A 21802-nucleotide genomic window follows, 5' to 3' on the forward strand; every position below is an offset into this window, starting at 1 on the left:
ATCTATAAGAGCTAATAAGATCATTTTTACTATCTTTCTTCTTTTTCTAGTCCTCCTTTACCTGTAAAGTCCTGGAGTCTGAACTAAAGATCCCACTGTGCTACACGGATATCTGCTGCTGCTTCAAAGAACTCATGACAGTAAGTCACAGCACACCTTAACCAGGATCTGTTTTTTGGCTGCACAATTACACTGACATTTCATTTACTGCAGTATCGTGACTCTCCTTTCCTAAACATTTTGACTGCCATTTAAAAGCAGCAAGAGGACTGTAAGTGATGTGGCATAACTAGTTGCCTTCTATTGGAAGATACTTATGATACAGGTTGCCTAAACTGTAAGTATTTTCAGGCCCCAAAATAAGTCTGTTTTCCTATCATGTAAGGCATCCACAACAATGTACTGCTGTCTAATTTGGGGTTGCATTTGGTAGAAACACTTGGTACTTGAGCAGAAATGTTTTCTTGCTTGAACAAGGAATAAACATGTCAAGTTCACCAACAAGAGGTTTTCTGGAGGAATTTAATAAAAGACTATAAGAAGAAATGAGTCTCTAGATATACAATAACAAGATTTTAAAATGTATTACACATTTATGTCAGAAGAAAGGGGAAGAGAAAGTTTTGCTAAACAATATTGCCAGCTAGTAACAGAAAATCTCATTGAAGAGTTTCACAGTACTATAGCGTGTGTAGACATTTCAGTTAATTATCAAGCAAGTTCAGATACACAAACAAGAAACTAAAATCCAATCAAGGTGGTTTTAGTTTTACTCTTTGTTACATAAGATGGTATTTGCCTTCAGCAGTTCACATAAAAGGGCAATATACTTTTAACACATGGGACTAAGGAACATACAGTAGTATAGTTTTGTAGTCAAAACCAAAGAGAACAACAACAAAGCACAGTTATTTGAACTTTCCCCCAGCAGAGTAATTGGGCTTGTATTAACACAGATGGAGATTAAATTAGTCTTATTGAAATAACTTCAGTCACCTTGGCAAAGAATATCAAGTTCTGAGAAAAAAAAATGTGACCTCCTCCCACCCAAAGTGCAAACATGGAGATTCCTTTCACAGTGTAACCTCCCCGTGGCAGTTACAGATCAGCACACTGTATAGGAGTACTTGAAACACAGACTTGAAATATCACAACAATCACAGACAATAGAGTCCTGGAAGTACTTCAAGTCTGTCCTTCAAGATGCAGTGTAATCTAGAATGTAAGCCCTAGTTAGAAACTAGGAATACACCCTACCTCTTCAATCTCACCATCTTTAAGTGAAGGATGAATCATTCCTTCACAAGATCTTTTCTGCTACCATGTGAGTTCCCCCTCCCCTTGGAATGAGCCCTTGATTGGAGGCAAGAACCAGGAGAAAGAAGTGGTAAATATACATTGCCAGAGGACTAAGATATAGGAGAGAAAACAGGAGAGAACAGCAGTGAACAGGTGTTCATCAGCTCTGTTTATGAATTTTTATTTACTAAAAGGGTCCTTGAAGGTTTTCAGCATTAAGTTAACATTATTATTTGTAACTCATAATTGTCTCTGTACTAGAAAAGTAAAGACACCTCTTTGAGATTATTGCACAAAAACCTGGCAGCGAACCATTAATACCCCTTGGAAATACAAATATAGATCAATTTCTGAAACTAAGTAACAGAATTGTCTCTAAAGTACAAAATAAACATATTGTTAAAGATGAGAAACTAAATACAATTATTTTCAATTAAATCAAGTCCAGCAATAATTGGTTTTTTATGACAAATACCTCAGCACTTGCTGCACACATCCATAGTCTAGCTGTTTTATCATAAGTGTGATTATATTTCCACCCCTCTTCCCAAAATGTACAAGCTTGACAAGAAATGCAAAACAGATAAAATGTAACATTAAGCTTTTTTTAAAATACATATATATATTCCCATTTTGGTATTTAATGCTTAATCTATAAATAGATGCTCCCAGACACAGGAATGCATTGTAAGTATATAATTGTGATGTTTTAAGATTAAAATATTTTACATGAATAAGTCCAAAGCAGTTCATTCTTTAGTCATACTTGCAGCAGGAAAACCCAAAAATCTTCAATTTCCTTAAGTATCAAAACTGGAATTTGCATTTTATTAGTAAGTGACTATATGCTGATGACTTTTAAAATATCTGTAGTTCACAAAAAAAATTGCTGATCTGAATGACAGGCAAATACTATACACAGGTACTCAAAGCATAAATGAGAAACATCATGTAGTGCTACTGTTAAGAAAAGTTTTAAGTAGTACAAACATTTCCAATAATTTATGTCCCCTTTTTTTTCTTTTGGTGTGCTACCAGGAAAAAAAAAATAAAGGAGAAAAAAAATCAAAATACTTATCCCAACTACTCTCAGCTGAAGGAACCAAACCATCTATTTTTCAAACAGAAACAAAATATTGCATATAGTTAAGATTTTCTACTAATTACAAATTTAATTTAACAAAGTTATTTGGAGGCAGCATGTGGTGGATTTAAATTCATACAACCTGTTATAGTAATACACAATTGAAAATTAATTATCTAAAAATCTTAGATTGCTTTAAATCTGTAATTTTATCAGAGTGCTACAGAGTGCTTCAGTCTTGAAGGCTAAAATCTGAATGAGAATCAAAAATTCTTAACATAAGCAAAGCTCATCTACACCTTCTCTTAAACCTTTTTAGCAGCATAGTCAGCTTTATGAAAAGGTAAAATACTACCATAATTTACATATGCTAATAATCTTTCCAAGGCAAAGGACCCATCTTGAAATTCCTATAACAACTGACAAAAATATATTAACATATACTTGCATTTACACTTTCAAAAATTTGTAGTTAGTATTTAATTGGCCTATGAAGCAGTAGTAAAGTGCAAAATATTTGGTATAATATCTAGTGACTAGCTTTTGCTTCTGTGGAATACAAATGAGAAAGCCTGGCTCTTCCATTCACAGACATGGTGTTTGTTGGAGGACCAACCTGAAGGCAGGGGACAAAAAAAAAGAAAAGAAATATTAACCTCACTTTTCAGATTCTTCTCTTTGTAGTATGCAATGAAAGACCTCTTATATGTTTTCTGAACAAACCAAACAACTCCAACTGGAGTTGATGGGAGCTGTGGATGTTCCACAGCCATGCAAAGCACATACCACTGCACACAGTTTACTAAACACAATGAAAACATTCTGAAGAGAAAAATGGTTAAAAAGAAACATCACTTGACCCATTTTATGATAGTAATTACTGAGGGCTCTACTGAGGAGAAAATAATAGCAACACAAAAGGCCACACATCTCAGCATTGCATGCTCACAACTTATTAAGCATAACAAAGGGGGAAAAAAAAAGAATTTGGCTAATAGTGCCAGCATTTTATTTTTTTAATGACTCTATGATAGAGCTGAAAGAAGGAGAGTGTGGAAAGAGGTAAAAAGAGAAGCAAGCACCTGCTAGTCTTCTTTCATGATGGAAATGATCAGGTTTACCGAGTGCTGCATGACAGCAGAAGCTATGAAATGAGTTCATTTTAAAAGTCCTTTCAAATACTGGAAATAATTTTTGGGTGCTAATAAGTTGTTGATACAATACACATAATTTCTTTATCCTACTACTGCCACTTCTTCACATTAACCATAAAATGAGACCATGTTTCTATTAAATTTGCTACAGGACAAACCTCCTCTCTTTCTGCTGTCAGACATACCTGTACCACAGCACGTGTGCCTGGATAAGACTCAAAGGAACAGCATGTACAATTTTATGTCTGGCAAAATTTCAGGGGGTTCTTCCTTGTATTTTTCAAGTGTGTGTTTCAAGGTGTTTGCTTTTTGAAGCCTATTTCAAGTTTCTGTGTTGCAGAATGCTTTTCTTTATCCTTACAGGATCTTCCTTATTGTAATATCACCTTAAAAAGTATAGAGCTCTCCTCGTGCCCAACCTCAACAGACACTATACTGAGAAAGAACATCTCTCACCCACGGAAAAGAAAAGAAAGGGAAAAAGGACTTGAATCATTATTTCTCTTCTTCCTCATGCCATTCTTGCAGCTAGACTGATAAAAACCAAGAATCAAATCTCCTCTATAAATATTACTATTAGAAAAGAATGAATAACCACATAATGAAGTTTTCCTTTGTTTTCCTTCTAGTAGAAATAGACTGATTGAATTTTGAAAAGCACATTATGAACTTTATTTTTTAAAAGAGTTATAAGCTACTGTGCCAACAGGCATGCCTATGCATATTTCCCAGGGACTTAGAAAACAAAGTTCACACAGTATGCAATATAAATAAAGTTCAGTATTATTCAGAATGCAATCATGCATTGGAGGGGAAAGAAAACCTTAACAAAAAAATACACGCAAACAAAATCCAAACTACTTCTGGTAGAACAGATAGATTTGTCCTTTAAGTAACTCTAAACAATACAGTATTTCCTTATTCTTATCCTTTTTCTAAAGTGGCTGTGGTTAGTGACATGTAATTAGAAGTAATACTACTGTATTATGCACCACTTTTAACGATCACAGGTCAAACACTACTTGAGCTTGCTTGTAGCCTTTCTGGGAAACTGAACTTTCCTACTTGGTGTAGAAATGATGGGAGGTCTGTAAGCCTTGGAAAGGTTGTTGCAGCGCTACACTGAAACAAAACCTTTAAATGGATTGGTTCTAATATCTGATGATCCACTGAGACATTTTGACCCTAGAGAATCAAAGTCTTCCATAAAACCAAAACCCCCCTCACATCCACCCACCACACACTATTGAATTTCTTTAACCTCCTACAATGAGAATTCATTCCTCAATACAGAATGCTGGGTGAAGAAAGCTTTGTGTGAGACTACCATTAAATTCTCTGGCTACAAATTGAAGACAATACAGATTTTTTAAGCGCACAATGTTTTACCTAATGAGAGAATCATAGGTGAATTTTAGAAGTGAGAAAAGAAAAACTAAGCCACAGTTTTAACCTGAAGGGGTGGGGGAAAATGGTCCTACCAGGACCGTTAACAAAACATTGAGAAATATCTTACTAATGATGCCAAACACAGGAGACCTGAACTATACTTAAGAATAATTAAGGACCTGATAAAGTCTAATAAATAGACAAATGCAATCTTCAGAACTTCTGTGTGTTATCTACCTGCAAAAGATTGCAGCTACTTCAGGTGCTTAGGCAGGTGTCTAAAACCACACCACTTCAAACCACATAAACACAAATAAGCAATTGAATATGTTCCTGATTTTATGAAAGATGTAACCAATTGATAACTTAAGAGATTTGTGTGTGTATTCACCAGTTTATTCTGAAAAACTGAACTCTCTTCCCCACCTGCCTTCCCGTTGTTAAGAGACCTCCAGGCAGCATTCCATGCCAAAGCCAACTGCTTTCAGTGTCAGGCACTAATATGGCAATTTTGAAGGAAGTACCATGAGTTCATTGTTATGGATGCAATAATGAAAACTCACCCTTTTCAACTTGGCAGCAGCTTCTCCAGAGCGGATTGCAGCCAGCAAGCTCTGGTGGATCTGTTCTGGGTCAGAGCGCTGGAACATCATTGCAGTTTGTGTCTTAGTGACAGGGGGTGGGTGGTCGGTAGAAGCACCTGACTGTGCCTGACTCCTCTGCTCACTATTCTCATTGCTGAATTTCTATGAAGGGAGGAAGTGGGAGGAAAAACAAAACAAAAATCTTTAATGTGAATTAGTCATAAATGGAAAACAAAGTCAAGCTGGTACAAGCTTGCACATCAAATTGTCACCATTCTAGTGTTTGCTTCATTCAAGATTTCTGAGATCATCCACATTCCCACTATAGCACAGATAATTCTGCCTCCCTCAGATGATTATGCCAGCCAAATTTGATACCTCCGTTCAAGTGTGCCACAAGCACTTGAAGACAAACTGATCACACTACTCAGGATTAAATTTAAGAAATCAACACAGAACCATAAAGAACAAATCATAAGCACTCCAAGATAAAAATAGGTACACAAATGATGATTCTATTTAGTTTACTGTTCTTCAAAGGAGAGGATGCTAATTATGGCAAGAAATGACTATTTCCAATAATCTGAATGAGGCTGTTTCCACTTTAGCATTTCCTAGATTTCATTATGATGCTGTGTCACTGTTAGACACCAGAAGGCATTTACACTGTATGAATACAGCATGTTCTGATCAGAGAGCAGTGAAGAGACTGGCCTCTGGATGAGTCACACAAGATGTCAATGGATTAAACAGTCAACTAAAATTAGAAATAAAGTTTACCTTGTACATCAGGCTATTTTGTGACCCCCCTGTTACAGTCTGTAAGGAAGGGATTTTCACTTGAGGCACAGAGGTAGCTGAGGATAATTCAGCTGCCAAAGTAGTAGAGGAGAGTTCAACAGGGAACTCCTCTCTCGGTGCCTGGCTGGGCACTGTACGTGTCTTATTGAACGACTGGGACCTCTTGACTGCAGAAGAGACGGCAAGAGCAAAAGGGGACGGTCTCAAGCTGGAGTATGGCTTTGGAACTGCAAAAGTTCTTAGAGTTTTTAGGTTCAACGGTGCTGGTGGACAGGAGGGAACATTTGAAGGTATATTGCTTCTAACAGGAGAAGTGGAGGATTCCATTTGTTTTCCATCATCAACTTTTTCTTCATCTGCCGGAAGAGAGGAAGTACTTGTTTTACGTAAAGACAAAGAAGTTGGATCGGGTGATGAGATTTTTCTTCCCATCTCTGTATTCTTGGCTTCATTTTGAATAGAATTAGGAACACAAAGGTTACTTTTGGCAATTGCAGATGTCACATAATGACCTGAAGCTCTCCGTTGCATCTGCAGATAAAAAGAACTAGGCTTCATTGCAGGACTTAAAGCATTTGACTTGCCCTGAGTCTCAGAAGTAGTATTTGTATTATCTAAGCTTAGCATCAGTGGGACATGCTGTTTAGAAGACTCTGTTTCTGTCTGATTGCTCTCAGTAGTAATCTCAGCTCCAAATGTCACAACAGGTTCAGAAATGCTGTTAACTCTGTGCAGATGATCATATGCTGCTGCAGGTTCATTCTGTGAACCAACCTGTAAATGATCCACACTTTTTCGAAGATGAGGAATTTCAGCTTGCACTATGAATTCTTTGGAGTCTTCATGTTTCAGTGAGTCTTCCAAACTAGATACCTCTTGATCCTTATGATTTGACGAAATTTCTGATTCCCAGCTCTTCATTATTTCTAAGGATTTTGGAGGCACTATTTTATAAGTAGTCATTCCAATTTTTGGTATGTAATCCCTTGTAATTTCATTAGCAGGCTTGGGTTTAGGTTTGGTGTCCTGTCTATAAAGAGGGTGACCTTTTAGAGGAGAGACATCTGCCATTTTTGCAGTTGTATCCAGTGAAGCAAAATTACTGCCATTTGTACAAAAATGACTCTGATCTTTTATAGGAATTACTTTTTCACACGTGAATTCTTGCCTCTCAAGATTTTGTTTCACTGGAGTATCTTCATCCTCTTTTATTCCATGCATCACTTGAAGAAGGGGGTCATTTGTATCTGTGTTGTGTTGAGAGACCGTTTCTCTGAATGTGGATGATTCACAGCCCTGAGGAATGGTAACTTCTTTCTGTGTAGTCCTTTCCAAATGGCTATTTGATGGACCTGTCTGGATTGCAACATCCTGAGTTTTTACTGTGTCCAGACTGGTTTGATTTGTTTTCTGATCTTGCTTTTCTGGAATCAGTTGAGGATCATTCCTATGACTTACAGAGATGTCATTTTTATATGCCTGGCAGTCTGATAGTCTGTCATCTTCAAGCTTGTCATTTTCTCTAAAATCTACAGGTTTAATTTCAGCTGTCTGAAGTTCTTTCCCTTCTTCTGTTGCTGGAAGGAGCTTTGCATCACTGTGATCTTAAAGAAAGATTCCAAAATTATTACAAATGCCACAGAGATTCAACCTTTCCCCTTACATCACAAAACCCTGCATCCAGTGTATTTGACTTCCAGGACCAGCTCCTCTGATACTAAAATTTTCCTTAACATTTAAGTTTAAAAGGCTTTTAAAATATAAACTCATCTTTTACTAATATTGCCAAATAATTGTATTCTAACTCGGGTATCCTTCCTTAATTAACAGGCTACTGGTGCCATGCATCAACTTAATAGAAAAATCTATTCTACAATCATTTAAAAAAGTGTTAATGAATCTCAGTTGATTATATAGGCATCAGAGCTCAAGGTATATTCATTATTAAGTTAGATGCAATTTTTATTTAGTTACACAGTTTTGTGGCTTCTGTTCTTTAGTTTTAACATGACAAATGTTATTTGTTAAGTGTGCCTGAAGTATTCGTTCAAAGGAAAAGCTCGAAAATATGCAGGCAAAAGCTATTTTCCAACACTGTTTTTCCAACTGTTTAGCAGGTCTGATAATTTAATTTTGTACCTCCAGACTAAATACAGAGTCCTCTCGCAAAATGCGGGAATATTTGGGTCAAATTGTTTTAAATACAATATTGGCAAAAATTATATACTTCAGGTATAATCATTTGGGGTGGAAAAAAAAGTCAGCATTCCAAGTATGTTATAAAACAACAGTTAAAACTTGTATCGCATGTAAACAAGACTCATGGAGAATATTGTTATGATTTACAAACAGAGGTGTGATGAATATAAAAGACGATGGAAGGCCTAATATATAAATCTGAAAATCAGTGTCACAAAAGGGTAAAATAAATCAGTCAGGTCACTAAATCCACAGAAAAATTTACAAGCCATTAGCTGCACAGGATGTCGTCATTTCTTTTCAAATTAGCGTGTCACTTTGTTCTACTTAGGTTTAAAAATATTTGCTTTTTCATGCAGAAGACTCACAGTAATTTAGTAAGCAAAGAACAACTGGTGGCCTCTCCTTCCCCACTGTGGTGTAGTGCCCATGTCACAACGCCTCACAGGACAACCTCTGTGTCCAGCCTTCCCTCTCCTCAGCACCGCTCCACCCGTACTGCCCTACACAACAGCACAATGTAGCTTTGACTGCTGCTGTAATAAACAAATATTAAAAATAAACCCCCAAAACTTCAGTCAATTCTTGTCACCTCATCTCAAGGAGGACACCTCAGAGCTAGAAGAGTATGAAGAAAACAATCTGATGGCAGCAATTCAAGAGTTGACTTGATTATCGTTTTTTTTTGCAGAGAAACAGAAACGTTCTCTTCAACTCTGCTTTGAAGTATTAAAAATGAGTGGGATCTACTCACCATCAGTCTTATTTTGATCCAAAATTCTAAGCTTCCTGTCTTTTTCAAATGCAGCTTGTTCACTGCTTATCTTAGTCTGTAGTCCTCTGCAAAGCACAACAGTATATTAAACATGCTTGTATCATTCATTTCAGTAAACACAAGAAACGATGCAAGAGAACTGGCAATAATCTCCAAACACAGATGGACAAAGTAGAATTGCTCTGCCAAACACTGGAGTACTCAACAGAATAGATTATTTTATTTTTTTAAAAACAAGAGGAAACCAAAATGACATGCAGCTTCACTCTCTTCTGTGTAAGCAGATGATCAGCTTTCCTTTCTCTCCTCCCCCTCCTTTTGTTTACTCTGGCAGTTTGAATAAGCCCTTTTCCACTAACAACTCAGTTTCAGTGAAGTCACAATGGTTTATCATTCATATAACACTGTTCTTAGTGTGAAGACACCCCCAACATTTGAAACATGTCCTTGATTTTGTCCCCGACATGATATAGAAGCTGCATGAGACACTAACTGCATATAAACTTAAGAGCTGTGCAGTACAGACTTTTTAAGATAGCCATGAAAAGTTTCCTGTCCCTTTCAAGAAATACCTTGAGAACAACAAAGAAACACATATCAAACATGTTACTTGCATACTAAACATTTTGCAAATGCGTACAATTTCTGTCCTTAGATCATGAGGGACAACAGAATTGTACAAATGAAGAATTAACCCTTCATCTTATTGGAGGGAAATTATGTCCTTGGCATAAAAAGGTAAATGAAAAAGGACAAAGTACTTCATATTTCACAGAATCACAGAATGGTGGGGGTTGGAAGGGACCTCCAGAGATCATCCAGTCCAACCTCCCTGCAGAAGCAGGTTCCCCTAGATCAGGTTGCACAGGAACACATCCAGGCAGGTCTTGAAGACTCCACAACCCCTCTGGGCAGCCAATTCCCTGCTGCTCCGTCACCTTCACAATGAAATAGTTTTTTCTTATGCTTAAGTGGAACTTTTTGTGTTCCAGCTTCATCCCATTACCCCTTGTCCTGTTGCTACCTACTATAGAAAAAAGGGATGTCCCAACCTCCTGACACCCACCCTTTAGATATTTGTAAATGTTAATAAGATCTCCCCTCAGTCTCCTCCAGACTAAACAGCCCCAGTTCCTGCAGCCTTTCCTTGTATGAAAGATGTTCCATTCCCTTGATCATCTTGGTGGCCCTGCACTGGACTCTCTCCAGAAGTTCTCTGTCCCTCTTGAGCTGAGGAGCCCATAACTAGACACAGGACTCCAGATGAGGCCTCACCAGGGCAGAGTAGAGAGGGAGAACCTCCCTTGACCTGCTGGCCACACTCTTCTTGATGCATCCCAGGATTTCTCTTTAAAAATATTATTAGAACTTCAAATTTCCATCTCTGTTTAAGATATTTTTATTTTCTATATTTACAAATACCAGCATTATGTAGATTCCAATTCATTTGTCACATCAAATCTATTACTTGTCTGAAACCAGTGCCTTGAGCTTGAACATCTGCTTTGAATCATTTCAAATTATAATTTCCTCTATAACCATCCATCCTCATGTTGCAAATATACTGCAAGTGTTCAATAAACAGGCACATACACTCTCAAAACTATTGTTGGAAGCAAGTTAGGTTCAGTCCTGCACTTGTACTCTTTTTTATCTCCATTCCTTTGAACCATGAGTATTCACAAAAGGCTGAACTGTTTAAAAAAAAAGAAAAAAACCCACAACCAAAAGCCACAAAGAAATGTGGCTAAATGTGGCTAACCAAACACCACAGAGAAATCTATGATTTTGATTGGAATATTACACATATCCCTGCTTTTCTTAAAATCACTTCTTCAAAGTAACTACATCTTATATGTAAGATCTGAATTATCAAAAGGTTTCCAGAAATATAACATCAGAGAAACCCTAGTCCTCCTTGTGATATTTCAGGAAAGAAAGGACTGCCAGACTCTACAAAGTTAGAGTACAGCGTACACTAAATAATACTCACCAGGACTACAGGCCATGAAAGGATATTACAAAGATATTACATGATACTAGGGGCAAAAAGAAACATTCCCTTGACTATCACCCAAACACCACCAATAACACAGGTCAGATAATTTGCAAGTTCAAGACAACTTAAATGTAACATTTGGCTGATCCTGCTGCTTGTAGTTCCCCACAGAGCAGACACACCCAAGCAATCAGCACAATATTTGTCAGGACAGCAAAGATCTTTGCAAAGCCCCATTTGGCCTTGGACTGACAGAAAAAGACCCTTGAAATAAATACAAGTCAAAGCTCTCCACACTACCTTGAAAGTTCTTGGCTACTAGGGCAGTCACATATCTTGGCTTCAGAACAATAATGGAAATAGTTCTTTCAATTTAAATTGGGAACAGTAGCCAGTTTAGTTGCCCCAGGGAACATAGAAATAGTGAATTACATTAACACAATAGGACTTCTCTGGACAATCAACATTTATTTCAAGCAGGCACTAACTCATGTTGGAAACCTGCTGAGTCAGGTAGTTTAACAAACATGCTGAAGGGCAAAGGTACATCACCAGAAGGGAGAAGGAGCGGTTAAAGAAACTAATGTGTTTCTTCTTTAAAAAAGCAGAATTAACTTGTTTTTCTGAGAGTAGATGGATGTAGACAAATCAAAACAACTGGCTAACATATAAGGAAAAGACAAAAGAAAAACAAAACAAGTACGCAAGCAACAGATAACTGTGAAGAACAGAAATGGCTGATGTACCTGTTTTTCCCCAACTTGTAAGAATGAATTTGTATATTTTTAATTTATTTTGCAGCACGCTGCTCTAGTAAATATGCTGGTTATTTTAGAGCTGGGTTCAGTTTTTCTAGGGTCTGGCTGTTTGAGGAGTAAGGAAGGCGAGGCTTAAACAGAACAGCCTGCAGAACACTTCTTGCTGAAAAGCGTCATGAATTACTGTGCACAGAAGAGTGCTACAATGAAAGCTAAGCATATTAAGCTCATTCGTCTCTCACAATTCGCTATTCTGTTCTTTACAATGAACCAGCAATATACATCTTATTTGCCTCCCCCATGCCCTCCCCGGTGCTCCTTTCTTTGTCACAAGAAGTACTTACTTGCCATCTGTGCTCATATTTTCTTGTTTTTCTTCCTTGAAGCTTTGTGAGTCTACAGAAACACTGCCAGGAATTGATGAAGCAGGATCATTTTTTTCAGTTTTCAGTGGTATCTCAGCAGAGTTGAAGACTGTAGTAACCTCTCCTGTCTCAAGAGAGGTATTTGTACTTTCACTGTCCTCTCTCTGTTGCACACTCATTTCTTCCCTTTCATCAATTTCTTCGAGGTTATTTTCCGAGTTCCTTACACCTACACTCACAGCAAGGGGAAAAAAATAAAAAATGAAACAACCCACAGCTCTTAATGCAAGGTGTTGATACAAAGGGACTAGTGAAGTTAGCCTGAGTGGTTCAAAGAAGGAAAACTCAGAATAATTCTCATAATTCAGGATTAAAAAAAAAAGAAAAAATACTCTAGTTTTAACTTCACAGTATTTTCTGGTGCTTCCCCATTCTCTCTTTTTACACACAAGAATATGCTCATCCCCATGCTACTGCCCATCTGTTTCTGCATCTGTAACTATTGCATAGCATTTTCCTGGTTTAACCCAAGTACTGGATTAGAATAGATCAAAATATATTTAACAGTATCATAATCCCAAATTTCATGGAGGCAGTTTATTTTACCCAGATTTCTTAATCATAGAATCATAGAATGGACTTCTATTACTTCTCCAAAAAGATTTAAAATGCATAGCCCATTTATATCAGAGTAAGTATTTTAGAGAACTAAAGAACTAAATAAATATCAAATTTGCCCGTGGTCTGAACATGTTTGGTTGACACTATCAAAAACTTCCCACCATTATCCTAAGTGTATCAAAACATAGCTAGAAGTGTCTTGTGTAGTGCCCTTTTTTACAGTGGAAATGCAAAAAATAAAGTGCCTAGAAAATGTTAATCTATAAAAAGAATGAAGTTTTCAGTTACAGCATAGTTTAACTAAAAACTTTAGTTACTGATTTAGGACACACATACATCTATGTACCAAATCCACCTATTTTGATTTCCAGAGGGATTAACCAGCTTTAGCTTTACTTCCCTTGCAGTCATATTCCTACAACAAGATGAAAATTCACATTTTTCAAATATTAGTAAGTAGACCATACAACTAACCTCTTGCCTTTGCAACCAGCATTCTGTAACACAAAGAAGATAGTAATTTCATCTGTATAGTGCAACATGGTGCCATGGAAGGCTACTGGCCAGAACTGAGCCAGTCATATCAGCAATGCACTCTGCCTGACCTGACCAGGGTATTCCTGTCAGCTTTGCATGCACCAAGACCTGTTAGGTACAGGCCTTGCACTTGGGCAATTAGGCTTCAGAGTTTTCTAAGTCGTACCAGTACATTTCCAACTGTAAACCAAGGCTAACAAAACAACATACTGGCTTAAAGCAAGCAATATTGGAAAGTAGACGATATCAGAGTATAAAACCTCTTAGATTGACTTATTTTGTACACTGGTATCCTACAGTGCTTCCAATACTTCTAGAAAACCACTGTGTCATCGAAACGTAACAGAGGACTGTATATATTGTCTCAGTACAGAACAGAAACTTTCATGTTTCCAACATACAACATTTCCAACAAATAACATTGATGTTATTTACAGGTTCACTAATACCAGTTACTTATTCACAGTTACAGAGCAGCTACAAAAGCCAAATGTTGTTCTACCTAATTCTGGGGATTTTTGTGCTGTTTCAATTCTTTGTAGTTGCACATTAAGCAAAGTGGTCAACATGCGTCTTAGTGCTGAATTCAGAGGTGATTTAGTTGCCCAGGCAAAGAGGGGCAAGACTGCAAGTGGTGCAGGTGAGTTCCTTCCATGTGATTTAGGCATTGATACATACAAATACACCACACTAGTCTTAGAGCCACTCCTTGAGAATTTACTATTAATAAGGGCCTTCTCTTGCTCTCACCTCTCCTGCTCATGTGTCATTATTGTTGTGCCCCCCTCTTCCCCAACCTCTTTCATTTTCATCTAGAGAGAAATCATGCCTGCAGCATCATACTTTGGGAAATGATTTTAGGTACAAACCAACCGTAACAGAATGTCACCAAACATCAAACCTGCTGAGACTATTCTACAACCACATCTCAACAATATTGTCTACTTCACCAATGCCATGGGCCTGAGCCATCAACAGCTATAGGAGCAAAGACTAAGACCTTCAGTATAAATATCCTTGTGGAAATCTAAATGATGTGAAAACACACAGCCAGGCCTTGTGACAAGACAAACAGAAGCTTTCATCTGTGGCATTGTGCCCAAGCACTGCTGTCATCTCTGCTGCTTTTCCTCTGGAGAGAAGTACATCAAAGGCCATGTTCTATCTATACTGATGGGATGGAAACTTAGCTTGAGTTGGTAGGAGACATTCTTGATGTTACTGCTACATGAAAGTGTGTCCTTTGCTGTGCTAGGAACACTTCCAAGCTTTGGAATGGACTAACATGACCTACAAATGCATAATACCAAACAAAAACATCCTCACACTTTTTTTCCAAAGTGCTCTCCTTCATTTGTCAGCATAGTATCAGCCTCGCTTGGAGTTCATTTCAACTTTTTTCATCTGTGACTGGACCTCATTGCAGACCTGGGCTGCCACTGCTGCAGCAGAATAAAATCTGAACGTGTTTAATGCATACACAACATTAAACAGCCATGCTCACTTACATTATGCAGTTAATTCCCCAGAGGAGCAGTTCAGATTTTATGACTTGTTTCCAAACCCTCGGTTTAGAGTTTTATATACAACATATTGCTAGGAAGTACGTATGGCAATACTGACTGTATACTGTTGCCTTATTGCTTATATACTTTATATGTAAGCCTATATGTCACATAAGTTGTATTTTTGTCTGTGTATAATTTATTCTCCATGAACATTGGTCACGGAGCCTTAGTTAGCCCTTGAAGAACATTGTTAAAACCTACAGGATGACACTATGGAGACACATCTGATGGATGACTGACATACCAACTGCAGGTCTCCTTTGAGTCAGGAAGAATACTCCGTACAACACAGAAGAGGCTGAGACTGCTCTGAGCTGCTATGCTTGTAAGAATCAAAGCAGGAAAGCCTGACTGCATCGTGCAAATCTGCCAGTGTTTTTGCTCTGGACTTTATAGTCCTTAAAGTTTGTCAGAGGTACTGTAAACATAATTGTATCAAGGGATTTGATATACCAATGCACCAGTACAGGCTAGGGGTCGAACTGCTGAAGAGCAGCTCTGAAGAGAGAGTCCTGGGAGTCCTGGTTGATAATAAACTAACCATGAGCCAGCAATGTGCCCTCGCAGCCAAGAAGGCCAATGGCATCCTGGGATGCATCAAGAAGAGTGTGACCAGCAGGTCAAGGGAGGTTCTTCTCCCCCTCTGCTCTGCCCTGGTGAGGCCTCATGTGGAGCCCTGTGTCCAGTTCTGGGCTCCCCAGCTCCAGAGGGACAGGGAAGTGCTGGAGAGAGTCCAGCACAGGGCCACCAAGATGATCAGGGGACTGGAGCATCTTCCTTATGAGGAAAGGCTGCAGGAACTGGGACTGTTTAGTCTAGGGGAGACTGAGGGGAGATCTTATTAACATTTACAAATACCTAAATGGTGGGTGTCAGGAGATTGGGACATCTCTTTTTTCTACAGTAGCTAGCAACAAGACAAAGGGTAATGGGATGAAGCTGGAACACAAAAAGTTCCATTTAAACATAAGAAAAAACTATTTTACTGTTCAGGTGAGGGAGTCCTGGCACAGGCTGCCCAGGGAGGGTGAGGAGTCTCCTTCCTTTGAGCTCTTCACGACGCCTAGACATGTTCCTATGTGACCTGATATAGGTGAACCTGCAGGGACTAGAGTTGGACCAGATTATCTCTAAAGGTCCCTTCCAACCCTACCATTCTAGGATGATTCTATAATTTATTTGACAGAAAACTGTTTTAAAAATTGTAATTAATTTTTTTTAACACCATTTCACCCTCCTCCCTAGGAAGAAAAACCAAAACAACAAACCCAAATCTGAGCATTAACTGAAGTTTGGGAATGTGAAAAAAGAATCATAATTTCTAAAAAAATGTTTACATTCCCAAATATTGAAATTAACTCCCTGTCAATGTTTACTCTAGTAGTTGTATGCCTTCAAATTCCTTTTGTCAAGGTACAGGCTGTCTTCACATGATGGGAAAACTGTCATTTCACAACAGAAACATTGATATTGCAAATTATATAGCATAGTTCCACTTCACGTGTACATATCTCTTAGCTATGCACTAGTTAGACATCAAATGGAACATTTGTAATGGTTCGTTGTAGGGCAGAAGATAAAGCTGCATTTGCAGTGTAACTTTTGTTGTTTTTCGTTGCTAAAGTAGCAATGCATAACAGAACTACTTTTGGAATGCCAGCCACAGTTGAGCTAAAACTCACAGCATCTCCAGAAGCCTGACAACCAAAGCAGTATTGATCTAAACGGAAGGCATTACTTAGTTTATGTAATGTTATGTCCAACTTCACAAAGAGATATCAAACTATTTTATCCATTTTAAACAATACCCAAATGCACAAAATTTTCAGACTAAGATTAGGACAAGTGTACTGCAATTGACTTTGATGGAGGTGAGTATTTGTTCTCGCAGCATGATGGGTTTTGCTCAAAGACCCTTTATACATAGGCCTCAGGACAGTTTCAGAGATGCCACCAGAGAGCAGCAGTATCCCATGAGAAAAAGAAAAAAAAAAAAAGGGAGTGAAGCTGAGTTATGTGTCTTCTCTCTATATTTGAAAAAAAAAAATTGCATTAAGCCTTCAACAAAGGAGATTGCATGAAGACAGCAGCAGCAGAAGCAGAGAATGAAGACTGACAAACCGCAGAGCTGCATCCTATGATCCCAGCGCTCAAAAGAGACTGTTCTAGGAGCAGTGAAGATTATTACATTTTTCTGTTTTGTTCAATTACAATTTAAATTAGAATATTTAATTACAAAACTTGAATGCCTCTAGCAAAGGTTTCTAAATCTATGGAAAAGCAAACAAGCCATTTCTATGAAGTTTAGGGCTGTCCATCTATGTAGCACTTGGATATTACAGTGATGGTAAATACAGAATCTTTAGCATGGATATACAATCTTAAGATAGAAACAAGCTCAAGAAAACAAAAATATCTTTATTTTAAATCATACTATAACTTTGCTCATCATCTTAGACTCATCACATGTAGATAAAAGTTTTCAACAAAGAAAATTCAGTACTAATAAACATAATTCAGAGTCTCTAGAGATGTAACTGCCCTCCATTTGCTACAAGTGGGAAAAGGAAAGGTTACATCTTCATTACATCTTCAACCTCAGACTGCACAGTATAGGTTCATACTTCACATTTATTAATTCATATATTATTTCTATTTGTCTTTTCCGACAATTAACATAAATTGCCCTAAACACAAACCAAGCTCAAAGTTACTGATTAGTGATTTATTTACTTATTTACTCTCTGCCAGAGACCTGGGGTGGCAGGTGACGTACAGAATCATAGAATCAGACTTGTTCAACTCTTGTGGTGGTGTATTTATGTTTTACCACACCAACCAATTTGATTGGCATCCTGAATAAAACAGCTACAAGACTGCTTAAGAGTTCCTGTCAACTAGAACAGAAACTGTTTAGTCTCATACAATGACAGTGACACTCCACATGCTTAATGCTTCTATATTTCATTCTTAGTGAAATATATTGGAAAATGATTTTTCCAGACTGCACTGATTTTTCTAAAAGCTTCTCCAAATTTCAGAAGGCTCCTAGATGCTGTCTTGTGTCCAAAATCTACAGTCCGATGCTTATAAACAGCAGTGCTTAACAGTAGAAACTGTATCAATTAAAAAGTATTATGTTCAGCACCTAAAGAATAGCATTTTAAACAGCTATGAATTTATGTATCACTTTTTTTACATAGCACTAAAGAAAAGATTTAATGTATAAACAACTATTTAGGCTTACAGTTTATATCTGCAACTTATGTTTTCTAAGGCTGTTTGGATGCAAATCAGAAGGCAGGCAGAGATTTGCTCCTACCCCTAGGTTATGAAGGTCAAGGGCAGCACGAGGCAGGTTTCTGAAAACAAGACTGGGCTTTAGCTTTTGAAAGGCCTGTTAGGACCTATAGAAAAAAAGGACACAAGTTCCAGCTTGCTGTTGTCTGTAGCTTGCAGGAGAGGAGGGAAAATAGGGATAATGTTATTTTATTAAATGTAAAGTGCAGTGACCAATAAAAAATATATTGTAGTTGTTTCTGGAGACAGTAAAACATCTTTATTTTAGAAAGCAATATTTCTACTTCAAAGGAAAAGTTAATTGATCTGAAGTATTAAAATTAGTTCTACACTTAATGATACATCTAGATTATAGTAATTTATTACTACAAATTATCATAGCTTGCTGTGAAGTAGACTTTATCAAAGCATTTGGAAAAAGCACCAACCTGTTTCAGACTGCATTTTGGTGAGTCCTTCTTCTGCTTTAGTAGGGGCTGATTCTACTGACTCTGTTACTGCAAAAAGTCAGGTAATAAGGGTTTTTATTATCTATTTCTGCACCAATAGAAGTCTAAAATAAAATGACAAGTTGCAATCTACCACATTAGCTAATTCTTCAATAAATTCATGTTCTCAAGCAACCAGTGCTTACGTCACATTTCCCAGATATTTTCATTTCAACTCTTAGGTATTTTTGAACCAGAGAATTAAATTTTTGATCAAAGAAAAGAATTACAGAAAAAAAATATAAGACTTTCTCTAAAACTCATCTCTCAGTCCCTTCCTGATTATACCCTCCCTGATCCACAGAAGCTAATCTTTCTTTTCTTCCCAGTCCAAGCTGTCCATCTGATTAACGGAAACACAATTGCTGTAAGTTAACCTAAATATAATTAATTTTATATTTTCTGTTTCTTTTTCTGACCTGTGTGCCCTAAAACTTGCCTACTTCCTCACATATGTGGGAATATAATGGAAAACTGGGGGACAGTAAACACACTCAAGCAGCTTGTAGCTGAGGTGTTGAAAAACATATACACTAATTCTTGTTTGGCCTTGTGCGTTGGACAACTGAAACATCTGTGTTTAGATAAGGTAAGTCTGTGATAGAATTAGAGGCAGTCTATCAAACATGCTTGAGATTCTTGCCTTGCCAGGGGAAGAAAGTGCAGCGGGAACTAGGTCTGTGTGAATCCCCGCCAAAGAGGTGAAAACAGCAGGTTGGGTGCTCCTCTAGCATGGCCCGAGCTCTGCGGTGCTGCCTCCCCACTTGTGTGCCTCTGCTTGGGTGCTGCTTTGGGGATCCCGCGGTTTGGTGAGGTAATGAAAACAAACTGACTTTCCCTTTCATCTGTGGCTTTATGGTTGTTCCGGTGTTCCACCTGTACTGGCTCACACACACTACACAAGCCAGTCTCACAAAGCAGTTTTACCGCTTTTTACAATCTGAAGATATTTAGCACTCGTATTTTCACTTGAGGTTCTCATCTCATAAGGTGTTTTTTCTTTAATGTTTAGCCAAATTGCCATACTTTCTGCTGCCTCCTAATTAAACAGCATAAAAAGATTACCAGTCTCATTACTGCTTTCACTTTGATCTTCTGGTGCTCTAGAGGGTGGTGAGGGTGCTTTGCGCTTCATCCTCCGTAGAGACGAGTTCACGGAAGCGGTGTCACTGAGCGGCAGAGAACCCTTCCGCACTAATCCCAGAGGGGCCTACAAAGGAAGATGAGGGGAAAAAGATTATTAGCAATCTAAGAAAAACAGCACAATATCTCTAGTAATTATTCTCCAGAAGTATTTATAATATACATTTGGGAAAGAGAGAACATACAGCTCTTACTGGAAGTATTATGTTTCTTATCTTAATTCCTCCAAGGAGTATTTAAAAAAAAACCAAAAAAAGATTTTTCTAGAGTAATTGAATGTATTCACAGAGGCCCAAGATACAGCAGTAAAAGAAAATCAGTTGTTACACACAGTCTAGAAGATAATTTTAATTCTTTTATGCCCAAAGGCCATTCTACAAACCCCAAATAATTCTGTCCTAAAAGTATCGAAAAATCACTGTGAAAGGAAGCTTCTAACTAGACCCCACTGCACTGATGTGACACAGATTCCCTCTCCATTCCATCAATAGCTCTTCTGAATGGGCTGTATACATCATTATTAGGATTTTTTTTTCCCCTACTTGAAAGATTTAAACTTTTCTAGAAATCACTTGAATGTCAGCTTACAAAAATTATCTTGGAAAGTACTACTGTCTTATAATATTATTTTGGTAAGCTGTAAAAATAATTATTATATTTATTATAACATATGAAACATATTCTTATAATACCTAATGAGGTTCAACTGTATCATGTCTTCATTACTGTAGCGAAAGACAACAAAAGTTCTTACAGCTTACAGTTCTTACAAATAATGAAAACTATTTCAAAATGGACAAAGGGTACCTGCTAAATACTTCACAGTTCAATGATACAGCAGTCCAATTGCATTTTAGATTGTTTTGAAAATACATCCTGCGTCTCAAAAAGACGGTAGTTGTAAACTCTTAATTGCAGTTTGCCTTATGCTGAAGAAACTTTGTTTTTGCACTTCTATTAGAATGACAACATTCAAGATCCCAGCAATAAAGAAGTGTATTTTGCCACTACACACAGCTGCCCATTCCTTTAGTAATTCTGATCCCTATAGCTATTCTTCTTGATGATATAATAAAATCCAGCAGTGACATCCTTTTATGTCTGGAAGGATCCACACAGCAACTCGATGTAAGGTCATCTTCAGAAAACTTCGCTGTGCTTCAAACAGCCCACTTTACAAAGTAAGAGTATCAAGGAACAGAGATGGCACAAACACATCCATGGAGTAAGATGCTCATCATTTAGAAAGCTACCATGAACAAATACATGTTCTACAGTAAGGGGGATATTAAAGATGAAAAGCTAGAGTATGTGGTAGTACACAATCAAAACTATAAAGGAAATTACTCAAAAGAGAAAAAATACTGGCACAAGGTGTCTGTGAAGCAGTGTTTGGCACCTTCTGTTCAATCTCAACAGAATATCTGAATGAATGAATTGGGATGGTGAAAGCCATCCTCTGAGCTACCCTGGGCATCCCTTTTGTCTCATCTCAGTGTCATGTATGACAGATCTCTTAGATACTCTACTGCACTGCAAGAAGCAACACTGTACAAAATGTTCATAAAAGTCTTCTATCAATGAGTTTAACGCCAAAGCAAGCAACTTAAATCTTTTACAGCAAAGTAGGACTCGGAGTTTTAAGGAGAAAAAACAAAGCACAAGGCAAAATGTTATTTTAAGAAAAGCAGAAGATACAGATATATCACTGCACTCCTAATTAAAAATACTGGCATAT

At 37.6% G+C, this 21802-nt stretch overlaps 1 protein-coding gene across 3 annotated transcripts in view; it reads right to left on the minus strand.

Moving 5' to 3' along the window:
* Nucleotides 1-251: 251 nt before the first annotated feature.
* Nucleotides 252-21802, minus strand: part of COBLL1 (cordon-bleu WH2 repeat protein like 1) — a 92048-nt gene continuing 70497 nt past the window's right edge. For 2 of the 3 annotated variants that reach the window (XM_062004736.1, XM_062004737.1), the window contains exons 8-14: nt 19987-20131; nt 18862-18930; nt 12387-12636; nt 9265-9350; nt 6291-7915; nt 5490-5672; nt 253-2999 (exon numbers count right to left, since the gene is read on the minus strand). In XM_062004736.1, the coding sequence (XP_061860720.1) occupies nt 2913-2999; nt 5490-5672; nt 6291-7915; nt 9265-9350; nt 12387-12636; nt 18862-18930; nt 19987-20131 (2445 nt within the window). In that variant the 3' untranslated portion in view covers nt 253-2912. Of the gene's footprint in view, nt 3000-5489; nt 5673-6290; nt 7916-9264; nt 9351-12386; nt 12637-18861; nt 18931-19986; nt 20132-21802 lie in introns of all 3 variants that reach the window. The other variant, XM_062004735.1, reaches the window with a different exon arrangement.

The sequence above is a fragment of the Colius striatus genome, chromosome 11 (genome assembly GCF_028858725.1).
Source record: "Colius striatus isolate bColStr4 chromosome 11, bColStr4.1.hap1, whole genome shotgun sequence".
Taxonomy (NCBI): domain Eukaryota; kingdom Metazoa; phylum Chordata; class Aves; order Coliiformes; family Coliidae; genus Colius; species Colius striatus.